Source organism: Phalacrocorax carbo, chromosome 6 (assembly GCF_963921805.1).
Source record: "Phalacrocorax carbo chromosome 6, bPhaCar2.1, whole genome shotgun sequence".
Classification (NCBI taxonomy): domain Eukaryota; kingdom Metazoa; phylum Chordata; class Aves; order Suliformes; family Phalacrocoracidae; genus Phalacrocorax; species Phalacrocorax carbo.
Window position 1 is genome coordinate 48,522,477 of NC_087518.1, and position 26,936 is coordinate 48,549,412.

General features: G+C 46.8%; 1 protein-coding gene across 1 annotated transcript; it reads right to left on the reverse strand.

Moving 5' to 3' along the window:
* Positions 1–367: 367 nt before the first annotated feature.
* Positions 368–26,936, reverse strand: SLC5A9 (solute carrier family 5 member 9). Its single transcript, XM_009511354.2, has 15 exons — positions 26,809–26,936; positions 23,762–23,959; positions 22,250–22,321; positions 19,711–19,815; positions 17,709–17,873; positions 15,023–15,128; positions 14,362–14,442; positions 13,377–13,582; positions 12,451–12,586; positions 11,415–11,522; positions 11,079–11,229; positions 9,703–9,871; positions 8,980–9,195; positions 3,301–3,448; positions 368–1,310 (listed from the first exon to the last, which is right to left on the reverse strand). Exons 2-15 carry the CDS (start codon positions 23,888–23,890, stop codon positions 1,102–1,104), a joined length of 2,001 nt encoding a protein of 666 aa, XP_009509649.2. The 5' UTR covers positions 23,891–23,959; positions 26,809–26,936; the 3' UTR covers positions 368–1,101.

The following is a 26,936-nucleotide window of genomic DNA, read 5'->3' on the forward strand; positions in this document are numbered from 1 at the left end:
TCACCGTATGCCCTTGCCTCTGCACACAGGACATGCTCCTCGGATGCTGGAGTGGAGGGGTCACATCTCTGTTGGCCTTCTCCAGGTGAGCATCCTAACCACCAGACAAAGATACCACCAGTGGGTACTGCCACCTCTTCCTCCAGAGGTGGTTTAAAAGGTTATATCCATGCCATATTTCATGAGGACACCAAGGTGTGTCACAGGGGCCTGAGCATGCCCAAAAAGGGCACGGTCCAGCCTCGGACCTGGGCCAAGGAGGGTTATTTCTTTTCCCTACCGCAGCCAGGTCACTGTGGTCCCAGGGAGACCTTTGTGCATCAATGCAGGATATATAACCACAATAATCCAAAGTAAAAATTGGCTTTGTTACTAAGGCACCTTTATTGCTGGCAATGCTGTTAAGGGGCAGGATTGGCCCGATGAGTAAACAAGGTCAGGCTGTTGTAAGACCCACTGTCACACGGCAGGGTGGGGAAGGCCCTGTCCCCACCGCCCATGCCAACTGGGGGTGGTCCAGCACAGGTCTGGGGTGGCTGTGGGAGCCAAAAAGGTTGTTGCTGCTGAGCAAATCCAGTGGTCCCACACTAAACCCATCTGAATTTTGGCCATATAGAAAAATTGGAAAAAACTGCAGTTAGTGCTTAAGTCTCCTTTCCCACATGAGTGAAACCCAGAAGTCCTTCCACTAAGAGCAGTGGTACAAAGTTAGCACTGAGCTGGTGCGTGGGGGGAGCGAGGCCTCAGCCATGCCACAAACAGATTTTCCAAAGCCTTTGCTCTGTGCTGGGCTTGGCTCTGCACCCTTAAAATAGACCCCAGCTCTCCTGATTTCACCCACATGCTGTCCCATACAATCCCTGCATCCTGGATGTGACCAGTTTTGAGTCTTGGTCACACCTTATCTTATGGAGAAACCGAGCCCCACAGTCATTTCCAGCAAGCAGGGCCGCCGAGGGAAGGGCTGTGGCAAGGTGTGCCAGTGCCTGTGGTCCCCTGGGGGGACCATCACCACAGCCTCTGTCACCCAACTCCTCTGGCTTAGACATGAAGATGAGGACCCCCTCGAGAAACCAAAGCCACGTGCTGCCTGACCCCACCTCAGCCGAAATATGCCCACAGAAAGACATTAATGGTCAGCAGGAGAACAGCATTAACATTACAAACAGTCTTCCACAGGGGCTTTTCCTCAATGCTGGTGAGCCTCTGCTCCAGGGCAGCTCTCTCCTCCTGGGACAGGGTGGGTGTGGGGCCAGTGGACAGGCCGCAGAACCACAAGTACAGCATTTTCCAGCAGGGAGGCTTGGCTGCTGCAAGAGACAGACCAAACAACGGGTGTTACCATCTAGCTGGGACTTTACCCCTGCTCCTTCCACCAGTCTGGAGGTGCATTGGCCAATCTGGAGTGGGGCTTGCAATGGACCTTGGCTGGGAGATGCAAGATGAAGATGGGAGTTGCGAGGGGGAAAGGGGAAGGGGAAGGGGAAGAGGAAAGCTTTGCTTTGACCACGTACCACAGAGCCTGATTACAGTTGGTTGATTGCAACACCAATTGTTCATTAGTTAATTAACAGACCTCTTCCCCCTCCTCCCCGAGCCCATTTCCATCCACTTTCACAAATTCTTGACAGCATGATGGTCCATTTAGAGATTGCCTGGCTTATATATTACACTTGACATGCCGAGTGAAGTATGTGTTTTAATTGTCAGCCCTGTGCTCCATGCATTTCACTGGCTGCTCTTTCCAAATATAACCTCTTTTTTTTGAAATGCGGAATGTCATAAGACCTTGAAAAAGGTGTTACCTGGAAAAAAACCCTCATTAAACTGTCAACTGCTCTGTTCGCATTTCCTTGCCCATCATTACTAATTACTAAAATATCAGGACATTTGTTTATAAAAATATGAGCTAGTTAAGTGAACTAGGAGTTGATAAGAAACAATAAATAATGCTGAATGGCTGCATTCAACTTAAACCCACACTTACTCTATTGGGAAAAAAAACTTTAAGATATTTCTTTAGTTGTTCACTTCTGTTTAGCTTGGCTGTAATTAGTACCAGTGTCCTTTGGACTGACCAGCAAAAGGAAGGAGTGAAGAAATCTTGTGTATGTGCCCTTATTCTGAGTTTTTCTGCTCTATAACTTTGGAAGGTTAAGCTCAAAACCAGAAAGCTGCTTTTTTTTTTAATGGATTTGCAGAATAAACCTCTGTCCACTCTGATAAAAACTTGCTTGTGTAGCATCTCCTGCTACTGTTCTGCCTCCTGACAACTCTTTTAAGTTCATTTGACTCTTTGCCTTCCTTCCTATTAAATACCCTTGGTAGGACATACAGCTATTTAAGCAGTTTGGGTCTGAGTTTTAATGATGTCTTATATCTTAAGGGAAGATGAAAGATACTATTGGCATAATGTAAATGAAAAAAATGAGGCTTGTAGATTTATCCTAGGACATCCACAAAGTGCACACATCTGGTCCCAGTGTCTCATGGTCCCTTCAGACCATGATACTATTTTAATACAGTATGTTACAGGATCACTGAGTCAGTTTGGCCAGCAGAGCTCCCACAGGAGTAAGGAGGAGACATCTCTAGCACATACACATGGTTTTCTCTCCTAGCAATGATGAGGACAGGAGGGGGTGCCACTTTTAAGTGCTGAAAGTTGAAATTACAAAGCCTGCTGTGACTTTCATAACACCAGCAGTAGCTGCTGCTTTGCTCATGCCTGCAGTAGTGCTATGGAGTGCCTCAAGAGCATCTTGGTGAGAGAGACAAATAAATGCAGTGTCGTGGCACAAGGCCCCACTGTCAATGGGGTGAGGAGCAGTGTCCCAGCAGCACAGACCGCCACCCTCCCAAGGGATGTTTGTAAATGGCCATTGACTCACATCTCAGGAGTCCAGCACACCATTGTGTGTCCAGGCCTGAAGTGCTGAAATAGCACTGTGACTTGGGCAGGGCTGGACTGGGGTAGTTTCCCTGGGTAAACAATTTGTTCTAGGGAGAAGGAGGGAAAAAATTTTACTGAACGATGAGTTTTCTTTGTTTTTCAGGAAAGGCAGCTCTTCTGAGGCATTCAGAGGATTGAGACACAAAGGTAACAAAAGATATCTTGGGAGGACCAAGAACTGCAACACTTTCATTTGTCACATCCTCAGAACTGGTACACCCGTAAATACAAGCCCTGTCTCCAGTGAATGCAACAGATGGCCTCTCATGAGCTTTAGAGGGACTTGCATGAGAGCTTGACTGTGCATTCACCACATGAGCGTGCTTGTTCACAGCCAGCCACCCTACCTGCCTCCTCCTTATCACCCGAATCTGCACTTTCAACCAAGGCACTCGCTCCGTTGGCTGGATTGATCTGTGTTGCTTCACTCTTGTTACTTGACAGTTCAATGGCAGGTGCTTTTCTGTGTCTTGTCCACCACGTCAGGCAAGCAAGCTGCAAAGTGGGACAGAGAACAAACGGGTTATTGCCTGTCCCAAACTGGCATGCCAGTCTCCCCCTCTTTGAGGCAGACAGATCCAAGACAGTGCTGAGACACCTCTTCTGGGGTGATGGTTGTTCCCCCACTTTCTCTCACCTCCCTTCTGCACAGGTGCCCACACCCTGGAAAAGAATTCTGGTACCACCCGGATGAAGCTGAAAAGCTGAGAAAAAGTGTGAATTAATCTAGTTTCTTTCCTTCTATGTTTTTAATTAACCTGTTCCATCCCTGTTTCTACCAGGCGTAACCTTTCAGTAGACATCAAAGAAGTAGCTTCCATTTTGCTAGGCTTACTTGATTGACATTAAGTAATGATGAACTGTGTCCAGAATGGCAGACCTCCAACAGGGAAACATAAAGAAAGTCAATTAAAAAAAAAAAAAAACACACAAAAAAACCCAAGCAAACCAAAAAAACCCAGAAGCCGAGATATCCCCCTCTGGATACAGTCAATCACAGAGAGCAATTGTACACTCAGCGGAGGAAGATCATTTGGGTGCTGGTATGCAGATAGGGCCATAAGGGCATGACACAGATGTATGGCCATGGGAACACTGGTATTTGAGCAGCTCCTTCTCTGGGACATGGGGAGGGACTGGAGGATCTTCTGTCTCATCTCAGCTGTCGATTTATAGGAAAAGAAAATCCAGTGGGAACATTAAACCCTACAGCTGGGACAAGCTCACATCAAAGTGGCAACCTGCACTTCCAAATGAGCTTATTTCAGGGCTCTTAGTGGGAAAAATAGCAGTAGTGTGTCTCTGCTTGCGACTGCAAGTATGTGTTCAGGAAGTGCAACCATGTGGGCAGACAGAGCCGTGGCGGCGAATGCAAGTCACAGTTCACAGGGAGGATTAGACCAACATGCATTAGACCAACAGGTGTAGTTACAAGTAGAAAAAAAAAATGAGCTCTGGGCACACACTGCAAGACTTGCCCAACCAAATGCCCTTTCTTTTTTTTGTTTGTTTGTTGGTTTGGCTTTTTTCTCTTTGTTTTTTAATTCCAGTTTTCTCTATTGGGCCAGTAAAAGACGTTACCTCTCTCTGCAGTCTTTCAGTGAAAGAGCAATCGAAAGCCATGAAAGACAATCATTCCTGGACAGGCTGCTGTGGCTGCAATTTGCTCTGCTTTACAAAAGCAGAAGGTCTGAAAACTCTTATCCTAGGGCAAGGCTGAAGGTCTCCTCCCTGGGACACAAGGAGGTCACAGGAGGCATTACTCTTGCAAATCTCATGTTGGTCCTTTTGCAGATGTGGAGTGAGGTCAAGCATCCCAGGAGCTCAGGTCTTTGAATTTAAGCCAGGCCTGCTGCTTCTTTGGCTGGCCATGGTACACCAAACAGCTTGATGGCAAAGGCTCTTCCTAACCTCTGCATGCTCTGGCAGCAAGGACCATGCTCATCAATCCCACTCAAATGCAGCTGCCCAGGTCCATGGGCAACCTTCCCGCTCCAGCCCCTCGGCTGCCCTGCAGAAGAGCTGCAGGATGGGACTGGGGAAGTGAAGCTGCAGCGGTGACAACAGGCCAGGAAAAGTCACATATTTGCCCGAGGAGCGGCTGCCTCCCTGCCCTGCCTGTATGGAAATGAACGTGTCAAATTGGTCACTTACAAAGTATCGTGAGTTTAATTTTTGAATTTTACACACACAAATCTAGGCAGGAGTTTCCAGCTGACACAAAATGTTGCATAATTTCCAGAAGATTTATAGCTTTATTTAAATCATTTTCAACGAAGATGAGCATTGGGCAGGGCTAATCTTTCTTGTCACGATGTGCTAAATTGCTTTGATTTGATGATCCTCATCTTTCTCAAGGATTCTATTTTTTTTTTTTTAATCACTTAGGAAATGTCACTGGAACATAGCAAAGTTTCAGGGTACTAAAGGATTTCCAAAACTTTTTTCTTTTCCCTCCTCGTCCCATGTGTCACTGAATGACTGCCTCTTCACATTGTGGCAAAATCTGCAAGGGCTAGAGTTTATCTGAGGCTCAGACTCTGCCAGATGGGAGCGATTCCCAACTGAAAGCAGCATAGACACACAGGTAACCTCATTGTGTATCACCCCACTGACACACCCAGCAGCTGGTGCTTTGACCAAGGCCAAATAAAGCAAACCACCACCCTAGAGGGCTCGTCTAGGGTGAAGCATCACACCCATGCTCCAGGTTCCCCATGGTGGGTTTTGGCTCGCTGAATTCCTTGAGGTCCCCCTTTCTCCTCTTTGCCATTGCCAGTAGGATATGTGCTGAGGCAGACTGGCAGCACTGTGTGGCCATGGTGGCCACCGTGGGGCTAGCTATGCTTCCCTGGCACCGATTCAGGAAGGGATAGGGATGGGGGAGGCAGATGGTGGCACTTGTTTTGCATGCCTGGAGAAAGCAAGCAAATACATAAATAAAGACAACTGCTGATGGAGGAGCTGTGTTAGCAGACTTGACTTGGGCCTTTGAAATGCCGCCATGCCCAAGGGCAGGGGAATGAAGGGTCTCTGCTTGGCGAGTCCCAGGGAGCCCTGTGGCTCTGCTCCCCACTGCAGACCCATGCATGGGCACTGCTCAGGAACCCCTGTGTCCCCCCTTAGTTTGCTCCTCTGCAAGTGCCTGGTTCCCACAAGAGCTGAGCACACTGCTGTCAGTGGCACTAAATGATGCTGTGGGAGCTTCAGTTGCAGCACCTCAGGAGTGTATAGTGTGGGTTCAGGCCAGCCAAAGTGGGCCTTCCTGGGCCATGCACCTAAAAGAGCCACTGAAGACAGACCTCAGGACACAGGGAAAACATCCCCGACTCCAGAGCACATCAAGGAGAATTGCCAGTCCATCAGCCTGTCTGGGTAAGTCCTGACCCCTGCGTAGGTCACCTGCCTGTGTAGCACTCATGCTTAGTGGGCTGTTCCTCTCCCTTTCCACCCTCACATTCTCCTTGGACAAGGGAGTTTGCAAGAACTCAGCAAAGTTTTTCTTTTGTTGTTTGTAAACTAGAATAAATCCTTCTGTTCCAAAATGCCATCTGGCACCTGACAGTTGTGTTTCAGCTTCACAGTCTCAAATTTAATTGTAAGCTCTTTTGCAGGGTTTTCAAGGACGGCATGACACAATATGGACTACCTACAATGAAGACATATGAACTCTGGAGCATACCAAACAAATTCCTTGCATACTTGTTTTCCAGCACAGCATCAATCACCACAGGGATGGGAGAGTGTCCAAAACAGCAGGAGAAAATGCTACAGCTTGCAGTTCTTGGATTGTAATTCATTTAAAGCCAGGCACATTAGCGGTACCGCTGTAACATCAGATACAAATCTCTTTTCTCCTTTTTCCCATTTACTATCTGAAAAGCAATGAGATTCAATATTTAAAGTTGTCCAGTGTAGATCCTCAGCTGGTGTAAAGTGGCATAACTGTGCTCAACAGCTGCTCCTGGTCTTTGAAGGCAATGGAGCTATGCTGATTTACATCTGCTGAAGTATGAGCTAACATTGTATTTCCTTAGATTTTACTCTGGTGGCTTGATTTTCTTTTCCTTTTGCTTGACAAAATAAATGGTGCAGTTCCTAGCTCTTATATGGTGTCTTTCACCATTACATCTCAAAGTGCTGCAGAGATATGGGCTAGCAGAGCTAGCCCCATGCAATTTTTATGGGGGGGGGGGGGGGCACATCATGGGACATGGATGGTCATCATTGTCATCAGATGATTGATCTAGGTCTCTGTGTCCAGCCTCTCACTGCCACAGGCAATATCATTAATTTTTATTAATTTTCTTCAACAGAAGCTCTCATACAGAGGTCAAGCACTGAACTCAGCACTATGTGGGGTCCATAGCCTACCAAAATGTTATCCTGAACATTCCTCTTTCAGAAACTTCCCCCAAAAATCCCAGCCTATGTTTGTTCTTGGCCAGCACCGCCTTTTCGCAAGCTCTCCTCCCTGCCTGGCTCTCCAGCTGTACCTGGGGGGGGCAGCCACCACCCCTAGTCCTTTGTTCCTCTGGGATAGCTGCACACAGCTGTTTCAGACAAAATCCTGTCCTCCCTGATGATCCTATTGGCTTTACTCCCTGGACCACTTCCAGTCTGAATTCACCTTTTCTGTGCATTGGCTCTTTGAAGAATATGTCAAATAAGGTCCCTTAAGTCCAGCACCCATAAACTCACATATTTCTACTGAAAATCTCCTCTAGGGAGCCTCTTATGATCATAACATCTCTTTTCCTGATGCTATTACAGTAGGTCTTCATCCTGAACTTCCCCCGCTTAAAATATGCTTTAAATGTTTTTATACCTCCAAGGTCAGGTTAAAGAGCCTATAGGTGCTGTGGCCAGTTTCTTCATTTCCTGAACCATGGGTATGATGTTCACTATTTGCACGTGCTGTGTTAATGCATCTTATCTTGCTATTGCTGTGGGCAGGAAGCACTGCACGTGTTTAGTTATCACAGGTCAGATGACAAGTGGGAACTCATTAAACCACGGTAATTAATTGCTGGCAACCATCTGGCCACCCCTGAGCAGTAGTGAACAACGCATGCAGCAGAACCAATGGTGCCTCCTTGCCAGTACTTCTCTCTCCCATGTAGATCCTCTGATAGCTAATAAAAGCTGAGACTTTATCTAAAGCAGACACAAAGACAGCCTCTCCCTCCCCCCGCCTCTCCTCTGTCCAAGCACCTGCTTTCATGTAATCTTTAGGAGCTGGGTATCTTTGACACCGCTAACATTAAATCAAACATTTATGGAACTGGTTAATGCTTTACAAGTTATGAGGAAGAAACAGATCGAAAATGCTACGATGGCATCACCCTCATTTCCTCATGCAGTTAGACAGGAAAAAAATAGGTCTTTTAATCTATCCAGTAACCTTTGTTTGGAATTAGATGGCAGGTGTTTTATATTGACAGCTACTTTAAAACCTGGGACTAGGAAGAGTTTCTTTAAGGTTTTATTATATAATGCCTCCCAACTCTGCACCATTTTAATGTGTTAAGTAAAAGAAAGTTGTGCCTGACTCAAAGTTATTAAATGTAATTGAGATCACATTGGGACAAAATGTTATTTTCCTAAATGCCCATGTTGCAAAAGATATTAATCTTGTTTGCCTGCAAGATTGATGCTGGCTCTGCTGAAACAGGGTAGATGCTACAATTAGATATATTTAATTCCTCCTCAGCAGTGCTCTGTAATATGATTTCACCTCCTTCCCCTTCTTCTTTTCTTTCTATTGCAGTTATGGTGGGCTGTGGTGTCTGCCCAACTCTAGACACAGCATGGCAACTCACACTCAATTTGAAGCACTCAGTGCCTCAGGAAGCATTAACACCATGCGACCTGGGGAATAGAAAGCTGAGGAGCAAGGACTTCTTTGCAGCATATGCATTACATGCCATTTCTTAACATGGGAGGAAAGGAAAAGGACAGATTTCAGAGATTTTTGGAAACCAAATGGGGCCTCTGAGAAAAGGGTGCCACTGCAAGTCACTTACCTTTTCTTCAGGGATCGGTGGGGTGCAGAGACTAATGAGGACAACCACAATCGCAGTGAGGACACAGAGGATGAGGGCAAAGTAGAGGTAGTGCAAGTCCTTTAGCACAGCTGGTCTTCTGTCCTCCTCACCACAAGACGGTGTGCTATAAATAAACTCCATGATCATCCGAATGAGACCAACAGCTAGACCAACCATGAGGCCCCAGAAAGCACCCTGAGAAAAGGCAAGCATAAAGAAAAGGTCACTGCATGCTACCTTTGATTAAAGTCTTCCCTCTCCTCTCCTCTCCTCTCCTCTCCTCCCCTTTTTCTTAGACCAAGACCTTTTATGTCTGATGGTAACCCACACCGACACCAAAGGAGGATATTTTCAGTTAAAAATCCTAATTTTTCTCTTGTCCGTTGCACAGACAATGCAACATGCCTCCAACTAGACTTTGATGCATCATCCCTGAAGTGTGGAACAACTTTGCCTTTCGTGCTTTCAAATGAGACTGCCAAGTACCACCTGCAGTGGCTTCTTGGAAGCAAACACACGTACACTAGAGACTGGGCTAAGATCCACTAGTGCATGCCAGGAAAAGGCTGTCTAATTGTCACACTTTAGATGGACTGGATTTAAGTTTAAAGGGTCTCAAAGGCTTGGTAGTGAGGGGAGAGTTATTTATTTATTTTATCAAATCAAATACGTGTATCAGTTGGTTGTTGATACTCCACTTACAGGCTCATTAATCCTCTTGCAGAAGATTGCCAAGATGAAGAGAGCTGTGATCGGTGGGGCTAGATAGCTGGTTATGGACTGAATGTAGTCAAAGAGCTTGCCGCTGTTGGCTGATTGAATGATCGGGATCCAGAGAATACTGATGACTACAAGGATGAGGATAAAAACTCTGAAGATGAGGACAAAACTATATTAGCTGTGCAGGTGGTGGAGTCTACCTGAAAACGAAGTTTTGCAGCAAAACACACTTCCAATTGCTCTCAGAATTTCCTAAGAAAAAAATCCACAGGTCACTCTCAAGGAATACCTTTCCCTGTGTACACAGGAAAAAGGAAATTTTTTTCACTTCTAGAAAGTCAATTCAGTCAATCCCCAGAGCTAATTTCACAGATTTCAGGGTGAGCTGAGCTGGGACTTGCCAGTCAACATGCACGAGAGATCCACAAGGGCACGGTGGCTCCCACTGTGAGCTGGATCAGTGCAAGCCCTTCAACCTGGTGTGTTCTAGAGAGTGATACACTCTTCAGAGGACTAGCTCTTGGATGCGACAGGGAGAGGGAGCTGAAAGCTTGTGGAAGCAATCTTTCTGCCACCTTTCCAAGCAAATAACATGCTCAGCCTTGTGCCTTTGCCAAATTCCATTTAATTTGCTGCTTATTAAAACTACTTCTGCAGTCTCAGCTGCATTCCACAACCCCCTTTCATCTTTGCACTGTATGTTATAGAGATTTCTCCATGAACAAGAGGTACTTTCCTTCTCACTACTTTACAGTGGTAGAGCATGAGATTGCCTGCAGCCTTCACTCACCCCACAACAAAATTTAGAAACTTAATGCTCATGACAGGGGAGGAAAAGCACCAAAAACAATCAGAATGCAGCTTAAATTCTGCTGTCAGGAGAAGAACTTTATATGCCCCTGATATAATGCAATACCAAAGCTTGCTCGCAAAGGGCACTATAACTTATCGGATAGGGCTGGGAGGCCCAGCTCTCTGTACTTTTCCCTGAAAAAAATGGAGTAATTGCAATATATCACTCCCGTCTGATGCAAAAAATAACATATTCTTAAAGAACTCTGGTGACAGTGATGCCAGAGCACCTTCAGCTTTTCTAAAAGTTACATTTAAGGCAGTATTTATGTTAAGTTTAGAGAAGAGAGAGGCGATGATCTACCTAGCTCAGTGGTATACTCAGTGTTTCTCTTTGACCATGTCTATCTGAGATGAAGCTGGAAAACGTAATGCTCTTTCCCAGGCTGCATTCCTGTTCTATGTTTTAGGCATCAGATTTTTCCCAGTCTGTCCAGACTGAAGAATGTAAATGCGGCACTCAAAATAGATGATGAGAGCAACGAGTCATAAAGAAATGTAAGAACCTGCCCACAATCATCAGCTCCTGCTCTGAAGCCTTTCTACGTATCCGCTGCCAGATATCTATAACGAAGAGAGTGCTGCTGCTGTTGAAAATGGAGGTGAGGGAACTCATCAAGGCTGCCATCATCACGGCAATCATCAAACCCCGGAGCCCTGGGGCAACAAAAAAGGGAAGGAAAATCAGGACTAGACCTCTGGTCTCTCAGCACTGTTTTTTCATCCCGATGTCTGGTAACTGCACAAAGATTTCCTCATCCTTACGATGGATAAAGGCAGTCTGATCCCCCCCGTGCAGAGCATGGCTCAAGCCCACCTCCACAAGTATAAAGGTTTCTCACCATCAGGCATGAGTTCTATCACGAGTTTGGGGTAGGCAATGTTGGAACAACCCACCGCAGCCCCACAGACCCTTTTACAGATGTCCGGGTCCACGCAGCCCACTTCATCTGTAGGAGACAGGAAAATAACAAGAAGTCAGTGTAAACCCCGTTGAGCCATAGGTTGCTTAATTCAAGGGAACAAATCTTGACTTTTTGTATGGTTCCATATAAATTCAGAGGTGCAGCTGGAATACAGATAGAATGAGTGGAACGGAAGAACATTTTACATGGTAAAATAAAGGTGAAACTCTGAGATGACATTTTGCAATTCTGTTCAGTGTAGAGAGCATGCAAATTCCCTTCTGGAAGTTGCATAATTGTAATCCCTGATGATTTGTCATTTGTGGGAACTGGACTGTTTCCATGAACCTCTCAGCTGGGTTACCAAGGGTGTTGCAGGATGACTTACTCCTATTTGAGGAAATCTGGGAGAGAGGTACTTGAGACACACTTTCCTCTAGAAGTGGTCCTCCTAACCAGTGTATTCTTCCTAGGAAGTGGGATAATCTGGAGAAGCCAGAAATGCAAGCTATCTGGGAGACAAAGTGAGGGGAACTCTTGCTTTTTCACAAAGGAGGGCTGCTCTGCATAATCCACCAGGAATTGCATGAATCGATGTGGCAGATGATTGCTAAAAACTGTCACCAAATACCTAATGAAAGTAATCCCTAAGACCTGAAGGACAACCTCACTCCTCTGTGTATTTCATCTCACTGATTTCCTCCAGACAGACAGATGCATGGCCCACACCATGGAGCTATATGCCCCCAATGGCAAAATAGGTCCCGTACGGATAGTCCCAGTTACTTCTGCCACTGTGGGAGCACTGGAAGTGGAGGAAGGGCGTGTGAACATCAGTGTACGATAGGAGTATATTCAAGTGTGCCTGCAGGACAGCAGAGTTTCTGAGGTGTCAAAGTGCTGGACGCTTTGTGTGGGATTAGTGGTCATGGCAGGTATAAGGCCCAGTGGCAAGGAACATGGAAAGGCTTACCTGGGTAAAGAGCTCTGCTGATCATTCCTGGCATGACAATGAAAAACATAGGGAAGATTTTCAGATATCCTCCCAGCACAGATCCACCTTTGGCATGGGAGAGGTTCTTGGCAGAGAGAGACCTCTGGACTATCACCTGCAGTCAGTGCAGAAAGGCAACGGAAAGTAAAACAGAAGCACTACAGAGAGAGCAGGATCTATCTTGTCTCTGTCTCTCTTTCTCATGGATGACTTTCATCCGGCAGGATCCCAGGGTGTTTTGCATGCCAATGGCAACTTTCCCATCTCGGTTGACTGCAGCCTGCTGCCACTGCTCAGAGCTCAGCCCACAGGCTATAGGAGAGGGCAGTGTGGAAATTTCCTTTACAGGAATCATTTCGCCCTTGACTGAAATGAAGCCACCTTGAGAACTGGAGACAGCAGCTGTACGGCAGCAAAAAACAAGGAATGAAGCAGACTGTGGGTGTTTTGGTAAAAGTTCAGTGGTGGGTTTTCATAATTATCCCATCTTAAATTACAAAGGCACCGTGTCTTGAGAAACAAATAGAGTTTTCCTTGTTCGTACCTTGGAAAGGAATAAGAAAAGTGAGACCTCTGGGAATATGAATGGCTTGTCTGGAGGTCTACACAAGGTCACTGCAGAGCCACGTCACACTAACTGCATGAAGACCCCCAGTACTCACCAGCCCACAGTGGGACAAAGACGGAGGAAAATAACATGCTTTCTCTGCATGAAGAAGTGCACAAAATTAGAAGCTGGCTAGGAAGGTGAAAGGGGTGAGATACTCTGGTCTAGATCGGTAAAAAGGTAGTAACTCCTGCACAATGAGGCACAGTCATGTTTCAGCTCACAGATCCGCAAACTGAGGAGTGAGCTAGAAATAACAGTGTGGTGGCTTGCCTGGAGAGGGAAAGACTTTCTTTACCTGGTCAGTGCACCAGCACCAAAGAGCCAGCACAGAGAGGCCAAATATAAGGCCAGGCCAAGGAATGTCTCCTGTGACTGGATCCCTGAACAAATGAAAGGCATCCACACGTGGGAGGTGACAGGTCGTGTTTGGGACTATGACCTTCGGTATTGCTGTGCTGTACTTCTCCTGAAGTCCTTCATACCAGCCAACTTTTTCAAATCCTGAAAAGAAAATGCCAGTCGTTCAAGGTCTGGTGCCCCCTGCAAAGTTATTTCCTTATCTGAGTCTCATCATTACTTTTCTTTTCTCCTATCGTACTCTCATCTCCTTTCTTTTCATGCCACCCTTGCTTTTGGCAGTCAAGGTTTCTACAGGAGTCAGTTAGATTTTGCCCAGAGTCTTTGTGGTTTTAACCGTGCATCCTGGAAGAGGATCAGTGCAGGAAAACCTCAGTGATCCTAATCCCCACAATGTCCTCAGCATGTAGTCGTTGTGAAGACACCCTCCAAGAGCTGAAGCAGGAAGGTATGACATAAAACAAGATATATCTATACTTCTGTTTGCCAAGAAGGCTTAAAGTAAAGCCAAATGATGGTCAGTTCCTTCCTGCTTTTTTATTTTTTTATAACACCCAGTTACACCAGATGAATGCACAGTAACTCCCAAAGTCAACAAGGAAAGTTGGCAGAATTACTCTGAATTTACATGAGCATAGTGAGAGCTGAATTTGGCTCTGGGAATGCTGTGTTTCAAGCTCTTTGGCAACTCCAGGTAAACCCAAACCAGCAAGGTGGTTATGCAGAACCTCGCTTCCATACAGTTTGTGCAAAGGATGAAGTAAGTCTGACAATCTGGTGAATGAGAATTGAGCTGGCACCACTTCTGTGAGTGGTTAAAGCTCATTTCTACACCATACATGAAAGGGTAGGGTACCCTGCTAAGGTCTAATGACCTTGGGACCATTAAACCAGTGTATGATGCCACTTCAGGTTCCCCTTACCTATGAACATGAGGACCAAAGCGCCCAGCACCATGATCAGGGTCTGCAGTGCATCTGTGTAGATCACAGCCGTTAAACCACCTATCAGGAGAACCAGAGACAACAGGCAGAGTGCTTCACCATGTACAATGAAACAGGAACCTCACCTGCAGAAAGGTTTTACTTGGCCCCAGGACTGTGATTTCAGTACAGACACACTGGGAGAAGCTGGCACTGAGCTGGTCCCCAGGAGCCTATAGCTGTCACGAGCCCTTCTGTGAGGAATGGCCTGAAGGGCTGGTCCATGTTCATGAGAGGACTTGGAGGCAGTTCAGTATCTTAATACCTACAGATGCTAATGTTGCATGAAGAGGACAAAAGAGCAAATATGGGCAGCAGTAACTAGCTGCACACAGGGAGCTGGGAGACTTGTGTACTGTTAGAAAACCTCCTAGAAAACAGTGATGTTCCCCCCACACCAGTTTCCCTTGGCCCAGGAGCGGAGAGGGGAATAGCCAGAGATCTCCAACAGCTGGGAGTGGCAGGGCAGATACTACCAGCAACTGGGGGGAATCCTTCCCTCAGACCAGGACCTGAATACTTTCCCCTATGCAGGAAAGGGGAAACATATATCCCAGGCTCCAGTTTACAGTGGTTTGGTTTTTTTAATTCAGCTATTTACCAGCTATGGTGTAGACAGCAGTCACTGCTAGTAAGACCACAGTAGACAAGTAGAGGTTCCAGCCCAGCGAGATTTGGATGAACAATGCTCCGGAAAAAATGTCTGTCTGGAATAAAAAAACCAAGGGCAGTCTGGCATTAGTAGTGCTTCATGCAAGTGAAATCTAATAAAGCAGCCTGCAGCCCTCTGCAGCTGAAAGCATTGACAAGGGAGGACACCACAAAGGTGAAGTGGAAGAGGAAGAGACAGCATGGGGCTGTTGGCTGTGAACATCCTTTCTTTCGGTGTAAAGAAAATCTTCGCTCCAGGTCAGAGCCCTCGGCATCTGGAAGGTGGGGCAGCAGGAGGATGAATCAAGGTCCCGCACCAGGGGACAACAAAGCAACCACAAGGCTGTGTTACAGGCAGCCTTCATGGCATGTAGTTAGTCCTCACTGGCAAAGACAGGTATTGGTGGAAACTGCCACTCCTTTTGCTGACTGTGACGACATCCATGGGGAGCAGGGGCCAATGTACCCACGGGCAGACAAGGAAGGGAAAGGGGGCCAAACAGCAGAGATCAGGTTCTTCCCAAGACTACATCTTGGTGGCCTAATGGCCAGGAGACACTCCTGCTTAAAAGACCCCTAAGGAGTCACTGATGTCTTCCACCATGATTTATTTAGCTGAAAAGGTCAACAGCTTGCTTTTCTATTCAGGCAGTTCAGCACACTAGAATGACTCCAGAAAAACAGGTTATACCTGCTGAGGACATCACTAGAAATACAGAAACCCCCATAAGCTTTGTTTTGTTTGGATCTACTGGCAGAGAGAGCGAAACCAGAAACTAGGTGAAACCTGGAATTATGCAGATAACATCATTCAAATGCAGAAGGTGATAAGGGAGATGGGTATGTTGGGAAATCAATTTGAAGGACACTTGCAAATCTGGTATGGGGTGAGATACAGGTAAAGACATTTGCCAAGGGAGACAGAAGGAATGGGGCAAGATTTCTATTTACTGCGCCTGAAATAAACACCTTAAAAGCAAGCACTCAATGCCACTCTGACCTCTGCAACCCTCACACGGGACAATCACTGTCAGTACACCACAGAAACCACTGTGTCTTCTGGTTTTTGACTTCCCAGCAGGAAATCCAAACACCCCTGTAGCCATGCAGGATCAGTTCTTTGACAACACTGTTTATTGAGATCTCTCTTTTTCTTTGTGAGCAGGGAAGACTCTGCAATGCCCTAGTTGCTAACCTATGTTTGGGCAAAAAGCACAGGGAGAAAAATCCTCCTTGTAACCAACTGCCTGCTGTCCAGCCAGCCGCTAAATTTGCTCTCTACAAACAATAGCACCACATAATAGAAAGCACCTGTCATGACCATAAACTCCACCAGCCACATCCATCAGCCACGCGTGAATTAGCTGCACAGAGGAGAAACCACTGAGATGAAACAGCAATGACTGAGGCCAGGGTCTTGCTCTGAAAGGCATTGGCAAATACTGCTGTGCTGAAGGTCATTTTGAAAGACTAGTCTGTTTTCGCTACATCCATTGACTGTGTAGCTGTGCACATTGTGGTGCTGTTGCAGGGGAAATTTTCCATTTACCTCTCATGGGTACAAAGGCTTTCGAAGCCTCTTTGCAAGACCTCATCATGGCCAATGCTTCATTTTCACAGAGCAAATCTCCTGGAGGCAGTGGTGACAATAGTTGACGTGACCAAGAAAAAGCTGGCCACTAGAGAAGGAAATCTATCCCATACTACCAGTGTGGAACTCCTTTCAATGTACCTCCCAGGACCTGAGGCATAATAAGCCTGGGAGAAGATGCCTGGAGCCAGATGCAAAAGGCACATGAGTACCTTATCTCCAGGCAATGTCTTCCAAGGCAATTTGACATCTAAATACTTTGGTAGAGTCTAGTGAAAACTGACTTGTAGTGGCCATGGGACAATCAGCTGGAGACAAAGGACTGACATTTTCAGTCCCTGTAATGGACTCTGAAATACAGACCTCTCCTCCAAGGGCACAAGTAGTTCTTAGCAAATCTCTGAGCATAAGTTCTATTAATGGCATTTAAGTGAAGGGAAGTACCCAGTAGTTTACCTTGCTTTTTGGCTACCAGCAGGGTACAATGTTACAAGCAATCCAGGAAAGATGCTGAATTTTCCCTTAAGCCAGAACCTCAGAACCTACCTCCCTTCCACCATATCCTTTTTATACAACACAAGTGTCAGAAAGGGACAGGAATAACCATAACATACTTAATGCTGAAAACTCAGCTACAAGAACAATAGCAGATTTATGATAATTTAAGAGAATTTCATATCTAGAAGATACAGCCAGACAGATCCTCAGATGGGGTAATGCTGCCGTTTCCCTTCGGATAGGAGAGGAAAAGCAGACAGGCAGCTTATGGTACTTATACTGTTTAGTAATTAGCTGCCATATCCCTGTAAAGTTCTCACTGTGCATTGCTGTTTAATGAGGGCTCCCTCTCTTAGGATAGGTCTCCATGATCGATACAGAGGCAGGTATTTACCTGAGCAAAGCAGCACACTAACACTGCTACTGTTTCTGGTAGCTGAGCTGGTCCTTTCAAAGACATCTGCATTCTCTCTGAACAGCCCTGCATTATAGCAGGATGACCTACCCCTGCCCTAGACACAAGGGTTGTGATCAATTGGATACATACGGATATCTTGGTGAATATATAGAGAATGAGGGACAGTACGGACATGTAGATTTGTATCCTCTGCCCTCCAAATCTCTTCTGCAGGTATTCAGGCATAGTGACCACTCCTGCTGCGATGTAAACAGGCACAAATATCCATCCGAGAGCCAGAAGTGCCCATGTAGCCTGTTAAGGAGACAGAAAATAAAGGCACATGATTCAACACATGGGAACATCCTTCTCCCCGGCTCTTCCAGTGGACATCCTAAGAAAGCAGAAGGGTACAGTGCCAAGCAGTATGTTTGGGAAACAGTCTGAATTTTTCTTCCTGCTCAAAAGGTGAGATGACAAATTGAGGAATTATTACAATATCATTAAAAGCTTTCAAAGTTTTCCTCCTAAGCCCTGTGTGTCTCTGTCACGGGTGGCACATCCTGTTCCAACTCCTGGTCTTTTGGGCAAGATGGTGTATTCTGTTGCTCTGGATCTCTGAAAGACAGCGTTGTATTTCGTGGCCTTTGAAACCATTGATGCTGTGGCAGTGAAGAGTTAAGTGATTCAGAGAAGGATGGGAGCATCTGTTTGTTGCTTGATTAGCAAGTGATGAGGCTAAGGCAGCACACTGTCCCTGCAGAGCATAAAAATAAGCAACAGCGAGACTCTGCCGGGATGTTCTCCTTGCAGGCTGAAGCAGATGTGCTTCTGTCACTGGTAGATAAAGGGACAGTTCAGTTGCTCTGCCACAGGTGAAGGGTCTTTTGTAAGGTGCAAAGGCATCTCCCATTATGTATTTCTTCTCTGAAACATAGCAAAAGCCCAAACAGGAGATCTTGAACATAAATAAAAGCTATTAGATTATCAAACCTCACCTCCTGGCTGTCTCAGGCCATTATCTTTCATCCAAGTACCTTACATTAGTCCAGATTTTACTTTGATCAGTTATTTAAGTTATCAGAAATGAAACTGATGCCTGTGAGCAGAGTTTGTGAGTGATTGAGGAGAACAGCCATGGCTCCTGCAGTGGCAGAGACCGGCTTAGGTAAAAGATGTTTATATGATCCCTGCAGCTGAGTGATGTCCCATGACAAAGGGAGAGAATAATGGCATACCTAAGGTCCTTTTCCAATCTGAAAGAAATTAATCTAAACTCATGAAGTTAGATTTGCCCTGACATACAATCTTGTCTTCATGGGCTTCTAAAATGACTTGAATAGATCTACTTAAAGTGCAGAAATATTGGTATGTCCTGCATGCACCAGGCTGAACACAGGCTCTGCTTTCTTCACAAAAGACTTAAAGGTGATCTTAATAGTTTAGCAAAAAAACAGTGTAGTGAATAGATATCACAGGAAAGAGCTTTTGGTGGGCCCTACCTGTGCTTGGCAAGTATCTGGCACTATTATAGACAAGAGATTTAGAGTTAGGTGAGTGATGTTTATTGTGAGCCTGGCACTAATCTCACTCCTCATCAGTGCAGCTGAGAAATTTCATTAGCATCACACACAGAGGGCTCGGTTTTCATGCTCTGTGTGGTGTCAGTGGCAATTTTCCAGGCCACTTCAATAGGGCAGAATGAGACCTGCCTTCACACCCAGATGTTCATCCCAGAGACGTCATATTTTGGCAGCTGACAGGTGAATGCAATGTTGCCAATTCTCATGGCTTTACACTGAATTTAAGAGCATGTGCAGCTTTTTTTCAAACTCCCCGTACCCAGAGTCCTGTGATTATCCAAGTACCTTTTCAGCAATCATTATCTTTTATTTCAATCTTGACGAGTGCAAACTAAGGTTTAAAAATATGGCCATGTGCTTCTGGGAAGGTCAAAGAGCTAACAATTTTAGTGGATTCCACTCAAACTAAAATAAAGATCTCATGTTTTTAAGGCTGAATGTCTAAATGCTTCTTTCCTGAGGCTTGAGAACTTGTAGTTGCTGATACTGTTAGCATCTGATTTTGGAGACAAACCCCCAGTCCCTTTGTAAACAATGACATTTTAGTTGACAACATAACTGACTCTTACATTCCACTCAAAGCCCCCAACAGCAAGGCCCCCAGCTGCTCCAGTGCCTGCCAGGCCGATGAATAAACCACTGCCCACGTTGCTTGACATCAGAGATGCTCCAATCTGAAACACAAACACCAGAAAGTCACCTTGAGGAACTTCTGTATCAGCCCAAGCAGTTCTGCCCAGCACTCTCTTTCCCCAGGCCCTCGTCTCCTTATAGGTATGTACCTGGGTGCTAATGGAGAGTTGGGTCTTCCTTCTAAAGAAAAAGAAGGTTTTATATCTCCAGGCAGCTGTGCCTGCTCCCTTCCACCACCCCCACTCCAACACAAAGCTTATTCTCAGAATCAGGGTTCACTTTGTCAGTGGTTCTCCTGAGATACACCCCTGTTATGGGGACTACAGTGGGGTGAGGGAAGTCTGGTGACAGCCACAGATACCTCAGCGTCCATTAAGCATAATGGATTTCTCCATTCCCTTGTTACCGAGCCAGCCACGTGACTTTTCCAACCTTGCTGACCCTTATTCTACCTTTCCATGTCTTGCAGACAGCCCAGCGTCTTTTAAGTCTTGCACTGAATATGTATGTGGTGGTTTACACAGCCATGGAGACAGGAGTGGTCTCTTGGAGCTCCTCCTAAGGGGGGAGATTCCTGAACCATGGCAGGGACTACGTTAGAAACATGCCAGCCCTTTGTGTTTAATGTCTACACATAGGTTCAAAGATATTCAGCTCTGCAGGAGGCTGAAAAATGATAATGCCTCAGGTTAACTTTAACTGTAGGCTGTAGGCATGGTAGGCTGTCCCTAACATGGCTCATTGACACCCTAATTGGAAGAATGTAAGCTCCAAGGCACTTTAAACAGGGCAAAGACTATCTCACTTCATTACTACTTTTATTTGGCATAGAGCCTCACCTCCTTTCTGTATGCCGATGCCAAATCTGTCAGGGTCAAATGAGAAGTTATCCACAGGATAACCTTTTGTCTCCAGAGAAAGTTTGCTTTTAGCAACATCGCATACAAGGAGCTTTTCTCTCCTTAGTACTGATGAATGTGAAATAACGAATGATGGAATTTGATCTGCTTCTCACCTTTGAGCAAGGTAAAACATTAATATGGCATCAACACCCACACTGATTCCTGCCAACAGCTCTGCCTTCTTGTCTATGAAAAATCTTGATTAGAGAGCTGGCTGCTGCAACATGAATTTGCAACTGAGAGGGGGACCGGTGCTCTCAAAAGAGGTAAACAGTTTTCCTGCTATCTGTATCAGACACAGAAACAGAGAAGATGTATTGCACAGGAGCAGCAATGTAATATAATGGTCTAGTTGAGGCTGCCTAACACACAGCAGAAATCTGTCACCCCTGTAAAATTTAAAAAAAAAAGTAAAATACAGGTGAGCCAGTCGTGTGCTCAGGGTGAAGGCCATGAGGAGCTGAGCCTGCAGGATTGCGGCAGAGGTGGAACCAGCTCTCTGACAAACAAAACTGAAAAGTGAACAGCATTAGAGGTTGCTCTGAACCTAGCATGGTAAGTCAGGAGAACCGAGAGCTGACCTGTGCCCAACAGACTCTGTGGCCACCTGTGGCTGGAGCCGAAAGCAATAAGAATGGGGTTTTTTTCAGCTGTTTTTGTTCAGAAAAAAATATTCCAATTTAGTGTCTTTTAATTTTTTCCCTCCTAATTAGAGAAAACCATCAAGCTAAGCTCTTCCATTATATGTCACGTGGCCAAAACAGAAGTATAAAGAACATTTAAGAAATAACAGATTTTAGAAAGTTGTATGTGTCTCTGATGGAAGAGGCTGAACATCTAGCCTAGTGAATCTATGGGCGATGTACATCCAAAGGAAAAAAAAGAAAAAAATACAGTGTTTTGGTTGAAAAGTGCATTCCGTTACTCATGACTCACTGGAGTGATATATGGTGATAGTCTGGCATTGGCTGAGAATGATCTTTATTCCTGCGGTATTTTTGTTCTTTTCAAAATTTAAATTATATGTACCTTTCACTCCCAAGAAACAGTGCTTTCAGTAGAATTTTTTTCTTTGTAGTTAATATTTATACTTCAGTGGTTTCAAGTTTATATCCTTTACACCATTAGTCAATAATCTCAACTTTAAATAGCAAGAGCTCAGCAAGTGCTGGGCTTTGGGATTATTTTTTATTCAGTCTCTAAATGCTTTTTTACTGGATAGAACATTCCTAGATTACCTAAAGCTCTCTCTCACCAAAGATGAGTTGGGGCCAAAGAGTGTCAAACTCAGCTAAGCAGTCAGAACTGCTTCACTTCCATCAATATGAACATTTTTATTGCTGACTTTAGCAGATAAATTGAGAGTTGAACAAAACCAGAAGACACCTTCTGGCCCAGCAGCTCCACGCTCTAGCCTATTAGCAAAGCTGCATGGGAAGATTCCTGGTGGATCCTCTTCATCTCAAGGCTACAGACAAAACATATATGGACTGGGTCCCCTCACTAGACCTGCCCTCCTTACATCTGGAATTGCTTTTGAACCACGAGAAACAGAAGGATGCATTTCACTCACAGGCCACCAAGTCATGGATCGACCAGCTAGGAAATAGCCTCCAATTGTCCCGCGGCTTGCTCGTATCGATGACTGGAAGCACAGGGAAAAAAAAGTGGTTTCCTTGATACACGCATCCTCAGATCAGTTCAATGCCCACCCCAGTAACCTTGAAACAACCTGTCAGCAACCTTTTACACCACCCCAGCCCTACTCCCTTGGGTGTCACTGCAGTCAACTGGCTCACCCTACTCAGAGCAGCACAGACAGGTACCGCACAGCTGTGATGCAGGCTGAAGGAGGTCCCTGGTGAACGGCATCTAATTGTAAGAAATCTAAGGGTTTGGTTGTTCTCAGACATGTGAAGATGCGTGTTTGCAGCTTCAAGAAGGATTGCCCACGTTCTGACAATGGCATGCATTAAGAGGACGCATTTCCCTCCTCACTGTCCAGCACCCGTAGCAAATGCCTTCAGAGCTAAATAAGGGAGAACATGGCACTGGGGTGAGAATCAGAGGACAACCTTGTATCCCATGGGATGCCATCAAGGACTGCATTTGGGCATGACATGCAGGGTCATTCCAGGATGGCTGGCAATGCCCTACTGCAGCTCCTGCTGCCTTGCTTCTTCCCGCTGCTGTGGATGCAGGGTTTCCAGCAGCCAACGCTTGTATGGCCACATGATGCAGGCCCATCTAGGAACTGCATGAGAACTGCGGGGATTTCAAGAGCAATAGGACGTCCATGGGCCAGCAAGCCCCTCAGATGTGACTGAGGCTGATTGTTCTTGCTGTTTGCAGCAACCAGGAATTTGCACTCAGGCACCATAATAAAATGGTTTGCTGCAAAATGCCTGTGCACACAGCAGCAGCCAGACTGGTGAGCAGCACTGCCACCAAGCCAGGGGAAGCCTGAATGCCTGGTCTAAGCATCTGCTCCAAAAACTGTTTTGCATATTTGTTAAGTATGCCCATCTTCACCCATTGCTTCTGCCTCTCTTTTTGCAGGTTTCTGGTAGTCCAGCTTTGGAAAGGACCTGCTTATGCCTACTTAATGACTTGTCCTTGAATGCACCCATAGGGAATGAGAAAAAAAAAACACTTCAGCCGAACAGAAGATTGTCAGAGTCTATGAAAGATACTTTTGCAAAGCAATGTGAACAAATAATTAGTAAAAATCTTTCCAAAGCTTTTTAAAGTCCCATTTCAGTCTTCACCCCCTCAACCCCAACTTTTCTCTTGCCCCTGCCTGCCCATACCCCAGTGTGAGACTATTTTGTAACATGGGAGGTAGACATCATCCCAGAACAACCTCCAGGCAATGACTCCTTGGTTGTTCCCATGTGGGGGTAGGGGTAAGGGCTCACAGGAAGATGACCATCGCCCCACAAACCTGCTCAACAGGCCATGGGATAATGGTGTGTGCAGAGGCTGTCCTTTGCAGGCAAACATCTTTGTACCCAGGAGGGGTCAAGGGAGGATCAAAGGCTTTCCATCTCAGGCAGACCTAAACCAAGTCACTCTCAGGACTCACCCATATCCCGACGACGAGGACAAAGGCGAAGTAAAAAACCACAACAATGATGTCTGCCACCCCAAAGGCCACCGTCGTGTCCCCTGGCAGTGCAGGCAGCTCTGTGGCGGCAAGGGTCGGCTGGCTCATGGCTGTGAGTGAACTGATGATTTTCTCTCTCACACTGGACTTTGGTGCACGTTGGCCTTCATTACTTCCCTTGTAATAATTAACAGGGTGGAGAAGGTGTCAGTGGGGAGCAGGATCCAGGCAGGACTGTGGCTAACGTTTCCCAGCAGGTCCCAGCAGGACCTCTGGCTCCATGGTTCATCAGTGAGGACCTCCCCATAGCTCTGTGGTGTTAGCATTCCTCTCAGATGCTCCTGCATCCTTTTACTAGCAGTCCCCTCTCCTGCCCATTTACCCACTGATGACAGCCACTAGGATGGCAAATGGGTAAGTATCACATTGTCTTGCCCCCCACCCTTCTTTCACATCACCTCCTCTGCAGCATCCTAGAGAGGAAAACTCCTCCTAAGAGGAGCTGCCATGGCGGGGAGTTGGTCTTTCTTTCTAGTGCTGGTGGGAAGGATACCTATATGTGCAGGATGGGCACAGCACCGTCACCCACCAGCCCAGGGGCAGGACCAGCTGCAGGCAAGGGCACCCATGCCCCTTTCCTCACTCAGGTCCAGCTGCCTCTTTCCCCACCCTGTGCTGCAGCTCAGGGATACTCCACGCTGCAGAGAGACCCACAGCCCCGGTGATGGTCAGCAGACAGGGAGGATGTGTTATGCTGTACACGCACTTTGCAGATAGCAACAAGGGGAAGTGCAGGAAGGAGCCAGCTGAGTTTTCTTGGCAGCCTCTCCAGCATGCACGTGGCCAGCAGTGAAGGAGTTAAGCTGCTTGCGTGACAAGTAGAGCCAATGCCACGTCATCTATGTGAGTGGGAAAGCAGCAGTGCCAGCAGGGGTAGCAGCTGTCTTGGGGCATGGGCAGGTAGGAGTGGGCTCTCCCCTACCACAGCAGCAAATTGCTAACCAGAAGTCCTCCCCCCTATCCCACCAGCTGCCTGGTGCAGCAGAGTCATTCCTCAGCTGCGTGGGATGTTTCGCCCTTCCCCACCTCTTAATGCTGGGGACAGGCAGGACCTGTGCCTACACCTCCCTCTGCACCAGGGCCCTGCTCAGAGGCACCAGGAGGAGTCCAGGATGGTCCCTGCGAGTGCTGTGGTGATGGTCATAACCCAAGAGCCTGAGACAGGCAGATGGGCACAGACCTGGCTTCTCAGTGTAGTTCCCAATGATACTAAAAGACAGTTGCCTCCCACAGATTTTGGCTCCTGGCACCACTCTCAAAGCCAAGGGGGCTTGTGGCATCCATTTCCTCCTTAGTTTATAAACACAAGCATCTCCAGACCATGGCTGGCCCAGGTCACCTTCTGGAGGTCTCTCCTTTCTCCCCACTGGCTGTGGAAGAGCTACTTTTCTCCTTTCTGCTGAGTACCCACAGTGCTGTGAATGTCCCTCCAAGACAGTGTCAGTTCCCTGCCTCACTTTCCCCATGCACAGTGGCACCAGGGAAATCACAAGCATGCTGGAGATGTTTCCTGAGTGTTCCTATGGAGGGAATGCTGCTGTAGGAGAAGACAGGGCAGTGGGCTGGGCTAGCAGGCAAAGGCAGAGGCTATGACTGATGTCCTTGGGAGAGGTTTGGTTTGGGGCTGTGACCCTGGCAGGCTCAGCAGGGCTTACCCTGGTGCCTGTCAGAAAAGAAATCATGAAGGACTCTAGCTGGATGCTAAAAGAAACAGGAGAACACTTGGGACATACATAGGGTGGTCCTGACTGTTGTACCAGCCCCCAAGACAAGTTCCAACATGGCTGCAAAGGCTCCGTTACCTCTGCCTGCAGCTATCTCATACCTGCTAATGGGGCACAGGACATGTCATCTAAGGGCACCAGCCTGGTCTGGAGACAAGGTGGGGACCCTCCAACAGCAGCCCAGCTCTCCTTGACACCAACAGCCTCCTGATCAAGGCACTGGGTGTGGGTCACACTACCTCTCTGCTCCTTTGTTGGGACAGCTTTGGGAGGGTCACCCAAGGCTCCTACTGGGTTTGCAGAGCCATTACAGACCTGGCTGTGGGACACAAGCCTTCTCCAGGCAGTCCTCTGGTCCTCAAAGAAGAACCATCTCCTGCCTCCCCCACCCTCCACCATCCATGGTCCCTCATCCCATGACGTATCAGGTGGGACATTGTAAACTTAGGTGAGTTTTGCTTGTTCTTCGTTTCAAGGGAGGCGACGAAACCTCTTTCTCATTTTGTTTTATTCCTCTCTCTCCCAGCATTTTATTGCAAATGCTGGTGACCTGCCTGTTCATTAATTGCACTGCCAAAGCAAGCCCCCCCGTCCACCCCTGCTCCCCAGTCTGAGGCTCTCTGGTAGTGGCACCTCCCCATAGTCTCATTATTCACAAAAGGCTTTTCAAGGCTGAAATGTTTCAACAAGCTGAAGTACAGTTACCAGAAATTAAATATCTGGAAGGCTAAATCCCCTGGTGTAAACAGGCAGCTCTCCCTGCGCAGAGCTGATTTACACTTACCGGCACACTTTTCCTTCTTAACACTGCAGCGCCCAAAAGTGACAAGACAGTCATCTAATCTTGAAATGCATTAAATTCCTGCCCAAGAAGCAAAAAGAGCCAGTAACTCTGGTCTTCCCAACCAATAAACCTGCTCCCCATGGAAAGCCCGACAGACAGTACTTGCTCAACCTAGCCCTTCACCCCACTGTCCCAAGGTGCTGTACCGGCAGCAATTAACACTTGCAAACACTTGAAAGCTTGCACCCCTGAAAAGTAAATACATCTAATAAGCCATGCCCAGCAGCTGTGAGCGATCACGAGTCCATTGGACCCACTAGAATGATGTTGGCTAATGGTGGCAGGACCCTGTCAAGTGCTATTACACTGACTGGATCATCTCAAGCCGTAGTGGCCACCCCCATTGCTGGTGCAATTGGGTAGGACTGCAGTGGCTGCACCTCGAATGCGGACGATACCTGGAGTGCATCTGCAGTGGCACCCTTCTTTGCTGCTCGGCGGCCTCGTGGCCCTCCTGCCCTCAGTCCCGTTCAGGCAGGAGTTGCTCTGCTCCCCACTCCTTGGGGCCAGATGCAGAGGTGTCCTC